The sequence below is a fragment of the Abramis brama genome (assembly GCF_963993115.1).
Source record: "Abramis brama genome assembly, chromosome: 2".
In the NCBI taxonomy this organism is placed as follows: Eukaryota; Metazoa; Chordata; class Actinopteri; order Cypriniformes; family Leuciscidae; genus Abramis; species Abramis brama.
In genome coordinates this window covers 17004244-17023396 of record NC_139964.1, presented here as the reverse complement: position 1 = coordinate 17023396, position 19153 = coordinate 17004244, and the positions used below count along the sequence as shown (strand labels likewise).

The 19153-nt window shown below is 42.4% G+C and overlaps 1 protein-coding gene across 1 annotated transcript in view; it reads left to right on the top strand.

Annotated features, from left to right (window-relative positions):
* LOC311077951 (B-cell receptor CD22-like) overlaps nt 1-19153 on the top strand; it is a gene marked incomplete at both ends in the record, with an annotated part of 37343 nt that overhangs the window by 3248 nt on the left and 14942 nt on the right. Inside the window, 2 exons of the mRNA XM_084106597.1 lie at nt 12851-13201; nt 13291-13539. Coding sequence (XP_083962723.1) covers nt 12851-13201; nt 13291-13539 — 600 coding nt within the window. The remainder of the gene's footprint in view (nt 1-12850; nt 13202-13290; nt 13540-19153) is intronic.

Genomic DNA, 19153 nt, shown 5'->3' with positions numbered 1-19153 from the left:
AGCACGTATCCAGGCCGGGGTATCAGGATCACGTGAGAGTTATCCGGGCCAAATTCTAGGCATGATTCGTCGACCGAAAATGCATGCAGGTCCCCTACCCTCTTGATAAAGGCCAATGTAACCAGAAGAACTGTCTTATAGGACAGGATTTTTAACTCAGCTGATTGCAAGGGCTTAAAAATGTAGTCTCTGAAGTTCCAGAAGGACCAGAGACAAATCCAAGAGGGTATAGAGAGTGGGTGTGGCAGATTTAGTCTCCTCGCCCCCCTCAGGAACCTGACGATCAAGTTGTGCTTTCTCAAAAACTTACCTTCAACTCTATGGTGATGTGCGGCAATCGCGACAACATAAACTTTAAGGGTGGAGGGAGACAGCCTTCGCTCTAGCCCCTCTTGCAGGAAGGAAAGCACGGCTCTGATCGAGCAAGATCGCAGTTCAACACTGACTGGACACGGGCCTCAGTGAGGCGCACTGTCATGTTGATCGAATCCAATTCCATACCGAGAAAAGAGATCCTCTGCCCGGGGGTGAGTTTGCTCTTTTCCCAGTTGACCCGAAGCCCTTGGTGGCTGAGGTAACTGAGCACCATGTCCCTGTGTTTGCACAACTGCTCTCTCGACTGTGCCAGAATGAGCCTGTCGTCGAGGTAGTTGAGAATGCAAACACCACGCTCGCACATGGGAGCAATGGCCGCCTCCGCGACTTTCTTGAAGACACGGGCGACAGGGCCTGCCTGAAGGGTAAGACTTTGTACTGATATGCCGTCCCTCGAACGCAAAGCGAAGAAACGTCGAATGAGATTTGAGACATGAAAGTACGCGTCCTTCAGGTCGATCGCTGCGAACCAATCTTTGGGACCGATGCATTTGAAAATGCGTTTCTGCGTAAGCATCCTGAACGGCAGCCTGTGAAGGGACCGGTTCAGGACACACAGGTCCAAGATTGGCCGTAACCCACTGCCTTTCTTGAAGTACAATGAAGTGCGGGCTGTAGAAGCTGGTCTTCATATCGCCTGGAGGGACCGGCTCGATCACGTCCTTCGCCAGCAGGCATTGCCCGCCAGAACAGAATGCCCTTGAAGACAGGGGGGCGCCGGGCGAACTTAATCACATAGCCGAGTCTGATAGCATGGATGAGCCAGCGAGACAGGCTGGGAAGCGCTAGCCAGGCTCCCAGACACCGTGCAAGTGGAACCAACGGAACTAGAGATGTACCCGTGGTGGGAGCGGAATGCAGCGACCCGACTCAGACAGCTTAGCGGCCCGGAGTGGAGTTTGAGTGTGTGGTGCAACACATACCTGCTTCCGTCGTTGGGCAGAGTGAGTGTGCGGAGGCGTGAGTGCATCCAGGACACAGCCACTGCTACTTGCTGGCGATGAAAGAGGGGCTTGAGGGTGACAAGGCATAGCGTCATCGACCGCCAAGCGCGCCCTCTTGAGACCCAGAGGGTTCAGAAACTGCTCCTTTGCTGAAATTTTGCACCTTCGCTTGCCTCCTGGTTTGGCAGCGGCCTGGACAGGCGGGGTCGGCTTCCTGCGGCTTGCTCCAAGCTGAGGCCTGGATGGTCGCTGCTGCTGAGGCTTAGCAGAAGCGGAGGGTGCTGCGGGAGGCCGACCTCAGCGACAAGCAGACAGAGGGTCTGCGGCCGGCAGACGGGTGGGAGCAGCAGAGGTCCGCCGGGGCAGGATGTGTCAGATGGCCTCCTTCTGCTTCTGTGCGGCCGAGAACTGCTGAGCAAAGCTCTTGACTGCATCGCCGAACAACCCAACCTGGGAAAGAAGGGCATCCTGGAACCAGTGTCCCTCATATCGGCCAGGTTGAGCCAAAGGTGGCACTCCTGGACCACCAAGGTGGACATCGCCTGACTAACAGAATGTGCAGTTTCCTTCGTCACCCTGAGTGCGAGGTCAGTTGCCACATGGAGCTCCCGGAGGAGCTCTGGGTCAGAACCACCCTCATTCATGTCCATGAGTGCCTGGGCCTGGTGGACCTGCAAGAGCGCCATGGCATGGATGGCAGAAGCAGCCTGTCCACAGGCTTTGTAAGCCTTCGCCGTAAGACCAAATGAAAACTTACAAGCCTTGGACGGGAGGCGTGGATTACCCCGCCCAAAGGAAGCAGATGCCGGACACAGCTGCATCGCAACGGCACGCTCCACTGGGGGGATATCCACATACCCCTTAGTTGCCTCGCCGTCAAGGTTGCTGAGGGGGGAGGAGCCACTAAGAGGGCTTCTGGCACTATACGGTGCCATCCACGTCCTAGTAGGCATGTGCCTGTATCAAATTTTCATGCTGCGATTAATTGATTGAGCTTTTATCGCGGTATACGGTATTATCACAATATTTTAATTGCTCAAGAGAAACGGATGGATTGGGGGGGATGTAGAAAAAACAACAACTTGCATCACAATATGTGTAATTGGGATTGTCAAACCATTTGGTAAATAAACAGAATGTTACACAATTTTCACGATTTCAATTCAATTCTTGGGATTTGATTTCAATGTTGATTCAATATTGACTCTTTGGATAAATATTAGGTAGGTTACAGTAGATAGCCTACATGTTAATTTTTCTCAAGAAAAAATATATCTCACATAATGCTGTAAACATACTGAGAGCCCTGTCAGCTGGTATTATTAAAGGTTAAAAATTAACAAATTAAATTAAATATAATTTGGTTTTCATTATAATAACAATTATGACACAAGTAAAAATATAATACAAATGTAATATAGTGCACATATTTAGCAAAATACTCCTCTCTATAGCTATTTTTTCTAGTCAACTAACGTGTTGGTCATTAAATGGCTTTCCTGAGGTAAATGTAACGTTCTGTGACATAATTGTTCACCTGCAGTTTTATTGACCTTTTTCCGTGGTTGAAAAACACTGATTGATCGATATTATGTATGAGGCATAAATACCTTTCAGTAAGTTGTACTGTATCTTTAAATAAAAAGTAACAGATGATCAGTTTACTTGAACTGATACGCTACAGGGATCGGTCACGTCACATTTGCAAGCGCCAAAACGGTATTTATTGTCTGAATTTCGTTATAAAATGGACAGAACCTGAGAGCTAAGAATTTTTTTCATATTAAAAGTAACCTGCACTATCTAGTCTGTCGGTGTCAGTGTCCTCTTTGCTCTGTGATTTTTCTCTGCGTGAGAAAATGGATGTGTGGCGCGAGAGCGTGTGAAAAGTGTAAATAGCATGAGTCTCACGCTGAATGCGTAGAGTTGACAGCCCTGCTTTTAGAAGGGGGATAAATCGTGGGCAGCGTTCCTCCTTCCGCCATGCTTCTTCTCCATGTGAGGATTCATTACATTAGACTAGAGTGCGCACTGCACCGCATGCACACAGTGCTTCATGTGGGGATTGTTTACATCAGAGTGCGCACGTGTTTTGCGCAGCATATGCAGTGTTTGTTTAAGCGGTTGATGGAAAATAATCTGCACGTTCTATAAATATAAATTCTGATCTATTATTTTTCACGGTATTTTGAAGTGCCCGCGATAACAATATCGTGCATATTCATTACCACGATTTATCACATTACCGAATACCGGCACATGTCTACGTCCTAGTAAGCTCCTCATGCACCTCTGGAAAGAAAGGTACTGGGGCGGCACACTGAGAACCAGCACAGCCCACCCCGAGAAACCAATTGTCCAACCAGGAAGGTTCGGGACGTAGTGGAGAGTTCCACGCAAGCCCGATCTTCTCGGCGGCCCGGGAAAGCATAGCTGCCCATTCTGGATCAGACTCGGGCAACGCTACACTCCCCGAAGGCGGTAACGCAGCCGAATCCTCATCTCCAGAGAACTGAAGCTCCCCTTCCGATGCTGCGATCGACATCTGATCATCAGGCGGAGCCCCAAAGGAGGGCTGTTCGTCCATGAGGAGGACCAGCGCGTTCCTTTGAGGGCCCCAACGGTGGCAGCGCTTGTGAGGCATGAGGGACCCACGGAGATTGTCTCGGCGGGGAAGCCCTCACGGTGATCCTCAGATTACCCTGGCCATGCACAGAAGTAGGTCTATTCTGAGGTCCAGAATAGACGCAAGATCGAGGCATAGGCGAGGGGACTGCACCTGCCTTGAGGTAAGCAAGTCTCGATCTAAGCGCTGACATAGTCATATTCCCGCAATAGGAACATGAACTATTCACAAAAGCTGCCTCAGCGTGCTGAATGCCCAAACACGAGAGGCAACTATTGTGACCGTCTGCTGATGCCAGGGAACGACCACACCCAGAAACGCACAAGCAGAATGACATCCTGAAAAGGATGCAGGGTCACACTTGTGTTGCTCTATTAGTAAATAACAAAAAACAGAAAAAAACTCTCTCCATGCTGAGGCACCCAGGGGTAGCCGCGGTGTGTATTTACACACACTCAGGAGGAAACGCCCACCGAAACCGACACACACACAGAACTGCAGTCTGTGAAACAGCAGTTGTGAGCTGCAATGCTCGCAGCCACCGCTTCACATCAAACGTGAGTGACTGAAAAGGGGAACTCTGTTCACTCTGTGTCTACATTTACTTCAGCTTTTCTGCAACACCGTCCATCAAAGCTCATCAAAAAATCACTGTAGCACAGGGATGCCAAATTTTGAGGTTAGTTTGGAGTGATGATTATGGAAGGGGGATTGATGGGGTGTAAAAAAAACTTTATTCTTAATCTAAACCCAACTTAATCTTTTTTACGAATTCAATTATTGTGATTTGATTCTGATTTTGATTCAATATCCATTAATTTGGATAAATATTAGGTACAGTAGATACATGTTCATTTTTCTCAAGAGAAAAAAAAACTCATACAATGCTGTAAACATACAGAGCTCTGTCAGCTATTATTATTAAAGGTTAAAACAAATCTAATCAAGGTTAACAACTCTAATTAAATATAATGTGTTTTTATTATAATAACAACATAAAAATGTTTTAGTGATATAGGTAAAAATATTATAAATATGTAGGCTAATATAGTGCACATATTTAGCAAATGGTCTCTAGCTAATTTTTCTAGCCAATTAACGTGCTATGGTCATTAAATGGCTTTCTTGGGGTAAATGTAATGTTTTGCTTCTCCAGCATTATGTAACATAATGTGATATACTTGTTCTCCAGCTGTTTTATTGACTTCTTTGCGCGGTTGAAAAACACTGGTTGATCGATATTGTCAAAAAGTGACTCCATGTCAAAAAGTGAAACACCATGTGGCTTACCACTGCCCCCTAGCTTCACCCGGCAGTATACGCAGGTTTAAGTGATGTTAAATTCCGTGTGAACCGGAAGTTGCAAACAACTTTTCTCCAGTGTTGTGACGTATTTCCCAGTGAAAAGGAATATTGAACAGAGGGCAGGGTTTTACTCTAGCGCTCCTCCTCTCCATCTCTCGCTCATAGCAGACTAACGGTTTGAGGGGAGTGGTTAACCGTTTCCCAAACCAAGCCGTCAAACCTAGGTCATCGGAGAAGGAACGCCATTCCAGACCGGAAGTAACTTTTCAGACTTTGATTAAAGATTTCGACGACAAACTATTTTTTTCTGTGTATTAACTTGCACGGATTAATTTTTCACCACAAGACTAGTAATATGCGCTAACAAACACTCAAAAAAAAGATTATGTCTAAACATAAGATTTATGTATTTGAATTGCATATAGAATTTCCATCCATTTGGATTATATAGGTTTAACATAAACCAATTAATAATCTGAATGTGATATATATGTCAGTCATATGTAAATGAAACGGGTAAGATTTATGTAATAGTACACAGAAAAATGCCCATGTTAAATTAACACTTCTCAGTGTTCATATGTGTGCACACTACAGAGTTAAATCAGTGTTGAAGTTAATGAGATAATTAAGTGGTGATTGAGCATTAATTATGAACACCTGCTGTTAACAAGCAGAATCACTGAAGGAAAGAGAAACACAAGAACTACAACTGACTTCAGCCACAGCCTTAGATGAAACCAACTGAAGAGAAAAGAAGATATTAAATCTGTGAAGATCTCAGCAGAGGAGGATTAAACAACTCCACAAACAGCATTACCAGATTGACTTTATTTCATTTCCGTTTTAATTAAATCAATAGTTGTATTTTAAAGTCACCATGATAGTGGTTAGTGTTTGCTTTAGTTGGACTCTTGACCCTTCACTGTTTAGTATTAAATTTTCTTTGGCTGCTATAATTTTGTGTATAAAGCACATTTGTTATGGCAAAAAAAGCCATGAGAAGATTAGATCAGGTGATGTTGGCTGTTTATTGATGATGAAATCATCATCCTGTAATTGCTTGAATCTTTAATCTTATTCAGAGTCTAATGTTTTGATTGTATATGACTTGTGTTTGTATTGTAATTTTACAGCATGAGAGCAATGTTGTTAATCAAATAATATAAAGGATTTTTAAAACCTTTAGTGTATTAAACTTTTTCCTCTACATTATTACTAAGCCATCAAGAATCAGTGTATGACTCTCAACAATGGTAACAATCAATGAAATGCTTCATGCTGCAGTGCATGCTGGGTACAACCAATCAAAACTCACCCATATCTCCCAGCATGCATTGCGACATTAATACATTATGCAGCTGGATTTTTTTGTAGCTTGTTTATGCTCAGAGTTGATCTGATTATCGGATATTTTGTTTGATTGTCACCATTGTTGAGATTCATATGCTGTTTCTTGATGTCTGCGTGTGTCTTAGTAATGCCATAGAATGCATTTTTTAAATAATTGGTATTTGATCAACAACACTGCTAGATATACTGTAGAATCAAATTACTTTTATGAATAAAACAATATTAAAACCACAAGTCCTATATAATCAAAGCATTAGATACTGCATAAGATCAGGGATTCCGGCAATTACATGATCATCAATAAACAGCCAATATAACCTGATTTCATTTTCTCATGGCTTTAGCTATAACAACTGTGCTTTATAAACACACAATTATAGCAGCCAAAGAAAAGTTTACATTAAAGAGTCAAGGGTCAAGAGTCCAACTAAAGCAAACGCTAACCACCATAATGGTGACTTTAAAATACAACCATTGATTTCATTAAAACGGAAATTAAATAAAGTCAATCTGGTAATGCTGTTTGAGTCGTTTAATCCTCCTCTGCTGAGATCTTGAGAGATTTAATGTCTTCTTTTATCTTCAGTTGATTTCATCTGTGGCTGAAGTCAGTTGTAGTTCTTGTGTTTCTCTGTTCTTCAGTGATTCTGCTTGTTAACAGCAGGTGTACATAATTAATGCTCAATCACCACTTAATTATCTCATTAACTTCAACACTGCTTCAATGGTACTTTACCTCTGTAGTGTGCACACATATGAACACTGAGAAGTGTTAATTTAACATAGGCGTTTTTCTGTGTACTATTACATAAATCTTACCCATTTCATTTTATGACTGACATACATGAATCACATTCAGTTTATTAATACAATTACATAAATCTTATCTGTTTCATTTATATATGACTTAAATAATATGAATCACATTCAGATTATTAATTGGTTTATGTTAAAACTATGTAATCCAAATGGATGGAAATTCTATATGCAATTCAAATACATAAATCTTATGTTTAGACATAATTTTTATTTTTAGTGTAGGGTCAATTTTGATTTGATTTGGACTTTAACATAAACTGCTATTGGCCTACTTAATAAATGTTAACCAACAATACGTAATAATAAAACATATGAATAACAATATACGAGTATTTGAGTCTATGCGACTACAGAGGCATATACATTTCAGTTAGTTTTATTGTATCTTTCAACATAGCCTACCTATTGTTCATTCGTTGATGATCAGTTCACGTGCCGCTTGAACTGAGGCTCTACAGCGATCTGCCACTTCACATTTACAACGGCAAAATAATATTTATTGTTTTAATTTCAAACTAAAATTTACAGAATCTGAGGGCTGAGAATTTGTTTCATTTCAATTTGAAATTTTCAAAAGTAACAGCTCTATCTTGTCTGTTGGTGTCAGAGGTGTAAAGTCCAGGTTCAGAAAGTAAAAGTCCCCCTCAGTATTTTGTTCCAATCACCTGGATTTGTTAATTCAGCAGGAGAGAGAACTAATTAGTGAAATCAGCTGACTGAGTTCATGGGTGGAATAAACCTATGGCAGGACTTCTACTTTCTGACCCCTGGACACCTCTGGTCAGTGTTGGTGCGATTTTTCTCTGCGTGAGAAAATGTGTGTGTTGTGTGAGAGTGTGTGAAATGTGTCGATTAGAGTCTCAGGCTGAAAGTGTGACAGTTCACAGCCCTGCCCTAGCACTAGATCGGGAATATTTTTTTGCTCTTGTTCTCGTAAGTGAATGTGTATATGTTAAATATTTATTTAGTCATATTCCAGGATAAAGTTTATCTGAATTGCTAAAACACTAAACAACCTTCTCTGAACATAATTCTCAATAGCCTAAACCAATTTGTTGAATAAATCACTCTTTCTGTAAAACATTAAACGAGTTCAGGTATTTAAAATGCTGTTTGCAAATCTCATGCACTCTTTTTGCAAAATTCAAAACACATTCTCACTCACTAAAACACATTTCTCACTGTGATGCACTTATGTTTCAAAACACTAAACACATGGCAGGCAAAAATTAAACACAATTACAACACAGTTGTCATCGTTTACACACAACGACTCACAATGTTCAGACTTATTTCTAATGATGAGAGGAAACCAACTGTACAAAATACAAGACAGTTTAAAGTACCTAAATTGACTCAAAATGTTGCATTGAATGTTGAGAACAACAATGGATGGAAACAATATAAGAGGGAGAGGAGGAAGAGTATGAGTGTAAGAGGAGGAAGAGTGTGAGTTAGAGAAGGAAGAGTATGAGTATAAGAGGAGGAAGAGTACGAGTATAAGAGGAGGAAGAGTATGAGTGTAAGAGGAGGAAGAGTACGAGTATAAGAGGAGGAAGAGTATGAGTATAAGAGGAGGAAGAGTGTGAGTATAAGAGGAGGAAGAGTGAGTTAGAGGAGGAAGAGTGTGAGTATCAGAGGAGGAAACGTGTGTGTATAAGAGGAGGAAGAGTGTGAGTATAAGAGGAGGAAACGTGTGTGTATAAGAGGAGGAAGAGTATGAGTATAAGAGGAGGAAGAGTATGAGTATAAGAGGAGGAAGAGTGTGAGTATAAGAGGAGGAAGAGTATGAGTATAAGAGGAGGAAGAGTGTGAGTATAAGAGGAGGAAGAGTGAGTTAGAGGAGGAAGAGTGTGAGTATAAGAGGAGGAAACGTGTGTGTATAAGAGGAGGAAGAGTGTGAGTATAAGAGGAGGAAGAGTGTGATTATAAGAGGAGGAAGAGTGTGAGTATAAGAGGAGGAAGAGTGAGTTAGAGGAGGAAGAGTGTGAGTATAAGAGGAGGAAACGTGTGAGTATAAGAGGAGGAAGAGTGTGAGTATAAGAGGCGGAATAGTGTGAGTATAAGAGGAGGAAGAGTGTGAGTATAAGAGGAGGAAGAGTATGAGTATAAGAGGAGGAAGAGTATGTGTATAAGAGGAGGAAGAGTGTGTGAAAGAGGTGATGAACGAGGAGGAAGTGGAAGTACGAAGAGTGTGTGTATAAGAGGAGGAAGAGTGTGTGTAAGAGGTGATGAACGAGGAGGAAGAGGAAGAGGAAGGTGTGGAGAATGTTGTCAAGGCTGGATCTGCTTCAGGGTTTTTCTCTTCTCCTGCAGAGATGATATTCTCCGGCCGGACCGACATGAAGACGTGAAGCTGAAGCAGAATAAATCTCTCTCACTGACCTTGATTCTGCAGTTGCTCAACTCTTCTGACTGTACTTTACAGTAACATGCTTTTCATTTACAGTTTTTTACTGTAACCTTTTGGGCTTCTGCAGTTGGTCACTGTATTTCACAGTATGCAAATGCTGAATATACACTGTAAAAAAGAATACATTAATTTTATTGATATCTAATCAATAAAATTGAGGCAACAGATTACAAGCAATATTATTAATTAAATTTAACAAACTAGAATTGAGTAATAATTAATCAAATTAATTCATTAAAAGTTAACCATTTAAAATTAGTAAAATTTACAACATATATTTTATTGCCAACATTGAAGACACCTGATGTTAACAAGCAGAATCACTGAAGGAGAAAACCATAATTAAAGTCACCATTGTGGAGATCAGTGTGTGTTTAAGTTGGGCTCTTGACCCTTAAATTATAAACTTTAGATTTTGTTTGGCTGTTGTACTTCAGTTATAACAGCCAGACGAAGGAATAGTAAAGATGATCTGATGGTGTTGGTTATGTTTTAACATAATCATTATTCATCAATTTTAGCCTTCTCAATGAAATACAAATGATCAAATCAATAAAAAAATAAAATAATTTAATAGGCACACACAACAAGATTTTGCGTATGAATCTCAGCAATGGTGACAAACAGATCCCCTCTGATCATAAGCTCATTATTTATTCATGCAGCAATGCATGATGGGAGCCATGAATGAGTTTTGATTTGTGGAACCCAGAATGCACTGCAACATGCTTTATAATTGTCACCATTGTTGAGATTCATAGGCTGATTATTGATGTCTCTTTTTTGTGTGAGACCTCATCTACACTGCAGGTCTTGATGCCCAATTCTGATTTGTTGCCTATTTTTTTTTTACTGTTTGTTTACACGTTCTTTAAATTTTGACCCATATCTGATTCATGTGTTTACACTTGCCATAGGCTACTATCTGAAACATATCACGCATGCTTAAAGGGTTAAATTCTCTTGCACAAATGGACGAACACAAAATATGTTTCATGCTCTGCGATATGCAAAGTTGCCAAACACCACTTTTTAATAAGAAACAATGTCTATAAAACTCGTTAAAACTCCACGAATCACAAGCGTATCGGTGAGAACACTCGTTAAAACAACATGCACACACCCGAACTTGACTGCACATCACATAGGCCTATTATTGATACTGCTTTAATTCGTAATGCAACGGACCGATCTACGGCACATAAATTAAGGGTTGTTCACTGTTATACAATAAAGAGCCTGCACAGCGACAAGAAATATAAATTAACACAAAAAACTGCCTTAGAGCCTTTACTTACACAACACTGACAGTGGAGTTGCGCTCAGGAGTAGAGCAGCTGTGGACAATTTTCTTTTTCTTTTTTGAGCGGCTGCGGACAAATTTTTTCTAAATAGTAAATAGTCCTAGCACTTTTTAAATTTAAATAGCCCACTTAAAGTGTTTATTACAAATAAATTACTAATTGCTTAAAATGAATAAATGTAAATTAACAATTTTTTTTGTTAAACTTACAATCATGTGAAAACACTTCCCGTGCCCCTCTCCACATTCCTCTCCTACGATGACACAACGTTTCGTCGGGCCATCCGTCCCTTTGCAGATGTGCGTCAGGGTTTCTCTCGTCATTAAACCGCGGAGACGTTGCCTGACGCCTTAGAAAATCCAATCTGCCTGTTTACATGACAGTCGCATTGGCACATATCCGATTTATTTCCACATATGAATGAGGCCTGAAACCGATCTGGAAATATCCGAATGCATGCGTTTTTTTTCTGTTTACACTGTCATAGAACACATCCGATCTGTGTCACATGTGAGCAAAAAATCGGAATTGGGTCACATTTCACTGGCAGTGTAAACGGGGCCTATGAGAAACTTTTAAGAAATAACATTGCATAACTCAACCCTACATTGTAAAAGTTAAAAATATTATGCCGTACAAGGCCAGTGCTGCTATAATTAATAAAGTTAACCTAACTAAATAGGACAGTGAGTTCAGTGTTTCAGGTCAAATGATTGTGAAAACATGATTATGTTATAACGCAACCAACACCATCAGATTACCTTTACTATTTGTTCATCTGGCTGTTATAACTCAGCCAAACAACACTTAAAGTTAATAATTTAAGGGTCAAGAGCCCAACTAAAACACACACTGATCTCAACAATGGTGACTTAATTATGGTTTTCTCCTTCAGTAATTCTGCTTGTTAACACCAGGTGTCATTAATGTTGGCAATAAAAGATATTTTGTAAATTTTACTAATTTTAAATGGTTAACTTTTAAGGAATTAATTTGATTAATTATTACTCAATTCTAAATGTAATTAATAATATTGCTTGTAATCTGTTGCCTCAATTTTATTGATTAGATATCAATAAAATCACTGTATTCTTTTTTACAGTGTACAGACATTCGATACTATACAATATTCAGTACAATACTATACAGTACTTGCAGTGCATACAGTATTTATTCACTCACCACTGTCAGGTGTCAGTACTACTTTATTATGTAATTGCAAAATTTGTTTACTTTCTTACAATATATAAATAAATATTTCTCCTGTAACTGCTCTGGATTCTGTGTTCTCCATTCTTCATGTAGTGTCTAACGAATGATCTGTAGTGTTTCTAATATTGACTGATGTGTGTAAGATCTGAAAGCATTGTTTGATTTTGCCAGAAGAGTCAGAGATTCTCTGAATGAGTTTTGAACATTTGCTTTTGTGTTTAAGGTTTTGAGAAAGTGAGTGATGGTTTCAAGAAATGTGTTTTAGCAATTCAGAAAAACTGTAATTGTGCAGCTTGTTGTTTTTGGCTGATTTCTTGATTCTCTCTTCACTCCTCTGTCTTAAAGTAATTCACACTGAGATTATTTATTTACATTTATCTTATATTTCCTGTAATGAGTCGCTGTTTTCAAATAGTAATAAAGTATTGTCATGTTTTCATGGCCCTATATAACAGATAAAACAACAGTTTGATACAGTTTGATGAATTCTGTGTTTCAGGGATTTCTAGTGATGATTGGAGTGTGAGTTACAGTCCTTCACACATCTGTGCACTAAAGGACTCAACAGTGATAATGAGATGCACTTATACATACCCTACTGGACATCAGATCAAGAAAGTGTTCTGGAGCAAAAACCCTGTAAAGGGTGTTGAGCCTCTAGATCTGTCTAAGGACCCTGAATACAGTCAGAGGCTTCAGTATCTGGGAGATAAACAGCAGAACTGCACCGTCAGACTGAGTCATGTGACACTGAAGGATTCACACATGTACTGTTTCAGATTCATCACTGATAAAGATGGAAAATATTTGGGTTATCCAGGAGTGACTCTTACTGTCACAGATGACTTTGGTGAGGTTTATCTCTTCTTCTGTGCATTATGTTGAATAATAATCAGTGTATGACAGCAGCACTAGATATAATGTGTGTGTTGTGTTCAGATCTTCAGGTGGAGTCTCCTGAGAGAGTGACAGAGGGAGATTCAGTCACTCTGAGATGTAAAAGCAGCTGCGCTCTGACTGACAGAGCAACATTCATCTGGTACAGAAACTCACAGCCATTAACTGAGAGAAGAGACAGAAACAATGAACTCCTGCTGCAGTCAGTCAGAAGAGAGGATTCAGGCAGATATAGCTGTGCTGTAGACGGACACACTCACATCTCTCCTGCTGTTCAGCTCAATGTCATGTGTGAGTACAGATTGACTTTCTCTCTTTAACCCTCATGCACTTTAGATTTCAGGTGTGGTCCAGGTCAAATTGACCCTAATTGTATTCCCCAAAAATCACACTATGAAAAAATAAATAATAATAATTACAATCAGGTACAAATAACGAACTTTTAATATCAATACTTTTCAGACATTACAAAGAAAAAATATCTGAATTTATGATTTAAGAAAATGTTTTAACCACTATTTTTAAGACTGCCCCTCCCCGACACCCATGGGACACTTGCCATTATACATTTATAACAATAATATCTTAGTCAAAACCTAAAGTAATCTTGACCAACTATATAGCATTTGAAAGCGTCAAAGTTTTCATATTTGGCGACTGATTTTCAAAAGATGTGGTGCCAAATTATAACAAACGCTCTGATTCTTTGTTTTTATATGTGTTTTAGAGATAGAATTCAAATCAAATATTAACATTACTACCCAAACTACTTCTGAATAGGATGTCTACTATTTGGAATGGAAATATATGGTTAAGATCACTCAATCTATACATGGAAATCGAAGAGTCCTTATATGGTCACCAGAGGTCCACTAGACCTGTCATCTAGTGGAAAAGTTTGTTACTGCGCTCAAAAAATTACTGCGCTCAAAAAATCACATCAACCTAATATCAACCTATCAATATCAACCTAAAATTTGTCACGAAATTTTCGGCCAGTGCATCCATTAAATCTCCATGAATTGTGCATCCATGAACTGTAGTCGTCCTGCACTGTAAAAAATAAAATCTTTAAAAAAAAACGGTCAATGACTGTCAGCTACGGCTGCCAAACAAAAAACGTAAAAATAAAGTAAAATATCCTAATTTAAATGAAGTGCAAAAAACTTTTACAGAATTTTTCTTTAAATGTTTTACAGAAAAACACTGTTATTTTACAGCTATTTCCTGAATTATTACAATCAAACACCTTCACTGTAAAAAAATCCCATAAAAAACAGTCAAATGACTGTCAGCAATGGCTGCCATACAAAAACCGTAAAATTAATGAAAAATATCCTAATTTAAGTACAAAATACGTTTACAGAAATCTTCATTAATCTTTTTTAAAAGAAACACACAGTTAAAACACAGTTATTTCACATTCATTTTCTGAATTTTTTACTGAAAAACATGCAGTTAACTACATGCATGATTTGATGTGACTATATGCCACTGCATCAGCAACTACACAGTTACTGTTTGTTAAATAAAGCAACATGCAGCATATCATCAGGGTTTCTCTGCTCATCCTGGACTGAAGCTCAGGCTCTACTCTTCAACACAATGGTGACACACGAAACACACCATACAGAAACACTTTAAACCCCAACAGAACATTAAACACTACCAGATCTCTCAGGATCTCAGCATCTTCACTTATTACAATCCAGACTTTATTTCTTTCATACTTACATTCAAATTGAGAATTAACAGAGGTTTAGAAGTTGAAGTTTTATTGAAAAGAATAAAGTTTGATGTCACCATGATGTATTGATGAGATTTGACTGTCATATCAGTGAATCAGATCATCATATGATAACTATAACATCACCATTAAAAAATCAAAATCATCTGATATTTTCTCCTGCAATTATTGCGATAACAAAAGTGTATCTAATACACAGTTAAAGCAGCCAAAGAAAACGTACTCGGTTACTAACGTAACCTCGGTTCTCTCTAGAAGAGGGAACGAGTACTGCGTTGAAAACGCTAGGGGAAAAACCTTTTTTCCACGAGATACTGAAGCAAAAAATTATTCTTTAATTTTGAATTATTGTAAAGCGCGTTGCAGCAGCAGTACACAGCCATAGGCGAGACGGTGTAGTGACCTCCTTGCCACTTCGCGCCGAAACGGGCGTGGCCTAGCCCTATAAAGGGAGCTCGAAAAGGCTGATTCACTGATTTTTTCATCGCTGAAGCGAACCGGAGTGAATCGTACGCACGGCGAAGGAACGCAGTACTCGTTCCCTCTTCTAGAGAGAACCGAGGTTACGTTAGTAACCGAGTACGTTCTCTTACGAGAGGTCTCTCGTACTGCGTTGAAAACGCTAGGGGACCCAATGCAAAGCGCCGTGCGTGCTGGATCAAACACCAATAAACCTGGAAGCGAAGCCCAGGATTTACAGTGCATAATCACTAGAGGGACTCACAGAGAGTCCTGGAACAGGAGGAGAATCCCTCCGTCCCTATATAGTAGCGTCCACAGACGCAAAATATATTATCACATAGACAAAGGCGGAAAGCCTGCACTAATGTGGGAAAAGGCGGGTCTTACGCAATACTGCCCATGACAGCCGGTAGCGCACCGCGCTCCCGATCTCAGTGTCCTAATCAGACAACTGATTCGACTATACCGACAATAGCTTAGCCTGCAAGGCGGGAACCTCTAGGTTATAAAACCTTATGAATGTATGAATGTAGACGGCGAGGCCCAGCCTGCCGCCATACATATATCATGTAAGGAAATCCCGCTAGACCAAGCCCACGAAGAGGCGACGCCTCTCGTGGAGTGCGCTCTGACACCCAACGGGCATTGTAAGCCCTTGGCAGTGTACGCCAGCGCTATGGCGTCGACTATCCATCTGGATAGGCTTTGTTTCGAAACAGCCATTCCTTTGGAACGTCCACTGAACGAGACAAATAGCTGCTCAGTCTGTCTGAAGACAGAAGAGCGAGACACATAAGCTCTTAGAGCCCTGACAGGGCAAAGAAAACTTGTGTCCCCTTCCTCGTCTGACACCGGCAGGGCAGACAGGGAAATAACCTGAGCCTGAAACGGTGTGTTGAGGGATTTTGGAACGTAACCATGCCTAGGTTTGAGTATGACTCTTGAGTCGCTTGGCCCAAACTCTAAGTCACCGAGAGCGCGTGCAGGTCACCTACGCGCTTCACAGAAGAGAGAGCCAACAAAAACACTGTTTTAAAAGACAGATGTTTGAGGCTAATCTTTTGGATAGGCTCGAAAGGGGCACCTTTCATGGCCTCCAAAACCGTAGAGAGGTCCCACATAGGGACTGAAGGAGGTCTGGGAGGATTCAACCTCCTAGCTCCCCTGAGGAAGCGGATGATTAAATCGTTCCTTCCTATTGACTGACCGAGCGTTGAAACAGAGAACGCTGCGATAGCCGCCACATAGACTTTGAGCGTGGAGGGGGCTCTGCCCTTATCCAACAGCTCTTGTAGGAAGGAGAGAACCTCCGTCACCCCACAATCGAGGGGTGAACGACCCCGAGCTGTGCACCAGCTGGAGAATACCGACCACTTCGAGGCGTAAAGCCGCCTAGTTGACGGCGCCCTAGCCTGAGTGATAGTATTTAGCACTCCCACTGAGAGGTCAGCGGGTACCCGTTGAGCGCCCACACGTGGAGGGACCACAACTCCGGGTGAGGATGCCAAATCGAACCCCTGGCCTGAGAGAGGAGGTCCCTCCTCAGTGGCACTGGCCACGGGGCAGTGTCTGCCAACTGCATCAGATCTGGAAACCATGGTTGGTTCATCCAGAGCAGAGCTACAAGCAGCACTGAGCATTTTGTTTCCCTGATCCGTTCTATCACCTGAGGCAGGAGAGAGACGGGGGAAAAAGCGTAGAGCGGACAGCGCGGCCACGTTCGGGACAGCGCGCTCTCGCTCTTGGAAAAGAACGCGGGGCAGTGAGCGTTTTCGTGAGACGCGAACAGGTCCACCTCCGCTCTGCCGAATCTCTCCCACAACAGCTGGACTGTTTGTGGGTGTAGAGACCATTCGCCCAACGGAATGTTGTTTCTGGACAGCCTGTCTGGTCCCAAATTCTGGAGCCCAGGCACGTGCACTGCTCTCAGCGAGCGCAAGTTGCGCTGAGCCCATATCAGGAGGCGTTCTGCCAGCCTGTGTAGGTTTCGGAATCTGAGACCGCCCTGGCGATTTATATAGGACACCACAGACATGTTGTCCGAGCGGACTAGAACATGTCGGTCCTTGATTTGGGGACAAAAACGCGTCAGCGCGTTGTCCACTGCCAACATTTCCAGGCAGTTGATATGTTGGAGCTTCTCCCGTTCTGACCATAGGCCGAAGAACGAGCTGCCCTCGAGCAGCGCTCCCCATCCCGACATGGAGGCATCTGTCGATACCACCATTACATTCGAGGAAGTCCCCAGGCTTACACCTGATTAGTACCAGTCGCTTGCTTTCCAAGGTTTTAGAGCTGCAACACAGCTCTGATTGACCTTGAGACGCAGCTGACCGGATGTCCACGCTCTGCGCGGTACTCGCGCTTTCAACCAGAACTGCAGAGGGCGCATGCGGAGCAGGCCCAGCTGAAGAACTGATGATGCTGAGGCCATGAGACCTAGCATCCTTTGAAATTTCCTGAGCGGGAAGGTCGCGTCGCAGCGGAAAGAGCTCGCTGCGCGCTGAATGTCTAGCACGCGCTGTGGTGACAGCCGTGCTACCATAGACTTCGAGTCCAGAACTGTGCCCAGAAACGAAATCGTTTGACTGGGGTCCAGAGAACTCTTCGTCCAGTTGACTCTGAGACCAAGATTCTCGAGGTGATCGAGTAAAATGGTCCTGTGCTCCACGAGCTCTGATCGTGATTTAGGGGGGCGAGCGCTGCGTCCATGCACTTTGTTAATGTACGAGGTGCTAGGGACAAGCCGAACGGCAGGACTGTGTACTGGTATGTCTGTCCCTCGAAGGCGAATCTCAAGAATCGCCTGTGACGTGACGCTATTTGTATCTGAAAATACGCGTCCTTCAGATCTATCGACATAAACCAGTCTCCTCGGCGAATATGCGCGAGGATTTTTCTGGTCGTGAGCATTCTGAAACTGCGTTTCACTAATGCTTTGTTCAGCTGTCTTAGATCCAGTATGGGTCTGAGACCCCCGTCTTTCTTGGGGACCAAGAAGTATCTGCTGTACAGCCCCCCTTCGCTTTGAGCTTGAGATACAGGCTCTATAGCCCCTTTGCTCATCAGTTTTGATATTTCGGTACGAAGTAGGTGTGCTACTTCTGGATTCACCGTAGTTTTCGGAGGAGATCACCCTGGAATATCTGTAGCGTGGCCATCGTGTGCAATGCAGACGCAGCCTGCCCAGCGGCGGAGAAGATTTGCGCGAGCAGAGACGACGTCGTGCGGCAGGCTTTGGATGGCAGCACCGGTTTTGTCCGCCGTCCAGCAGAGGGCGGGCAAAGGTGGGCTGCTATCGCCTGTTCAACCGGCGGAAGTGAATGGTAGCCTCTGTTTTTAGCATCGTCCAGGGTGGCGAATGCTGGTGACACAGACGAACGTGTTCGTGCTGAGTAGGGAGCGCTCCAGGCTTTCGCAACTTCTTCATGAAGCTCAGGAAGAAAGGGAGCGGGCTTGGATTCAGGAGAAGTGCGCTCACCAGGAAGGAAGCAACCATCCAGCCGGGTCTGAGAGGGGGGTTCCGGCGCAGACCACTCGAGGCCGAGGCTCGCCGCGGCCAGCGTGAGTACGCGCATCAGGTTCCTCTCGACGTTAGCTCTTCTGTTAGGTTTACGAGCAGGAAGCGCGAGATCCACGGAGCTCGCCCAGTCTTCGCTGCCCGAGGCTAACAGAGAGCACGAATCTTCCTCCCCC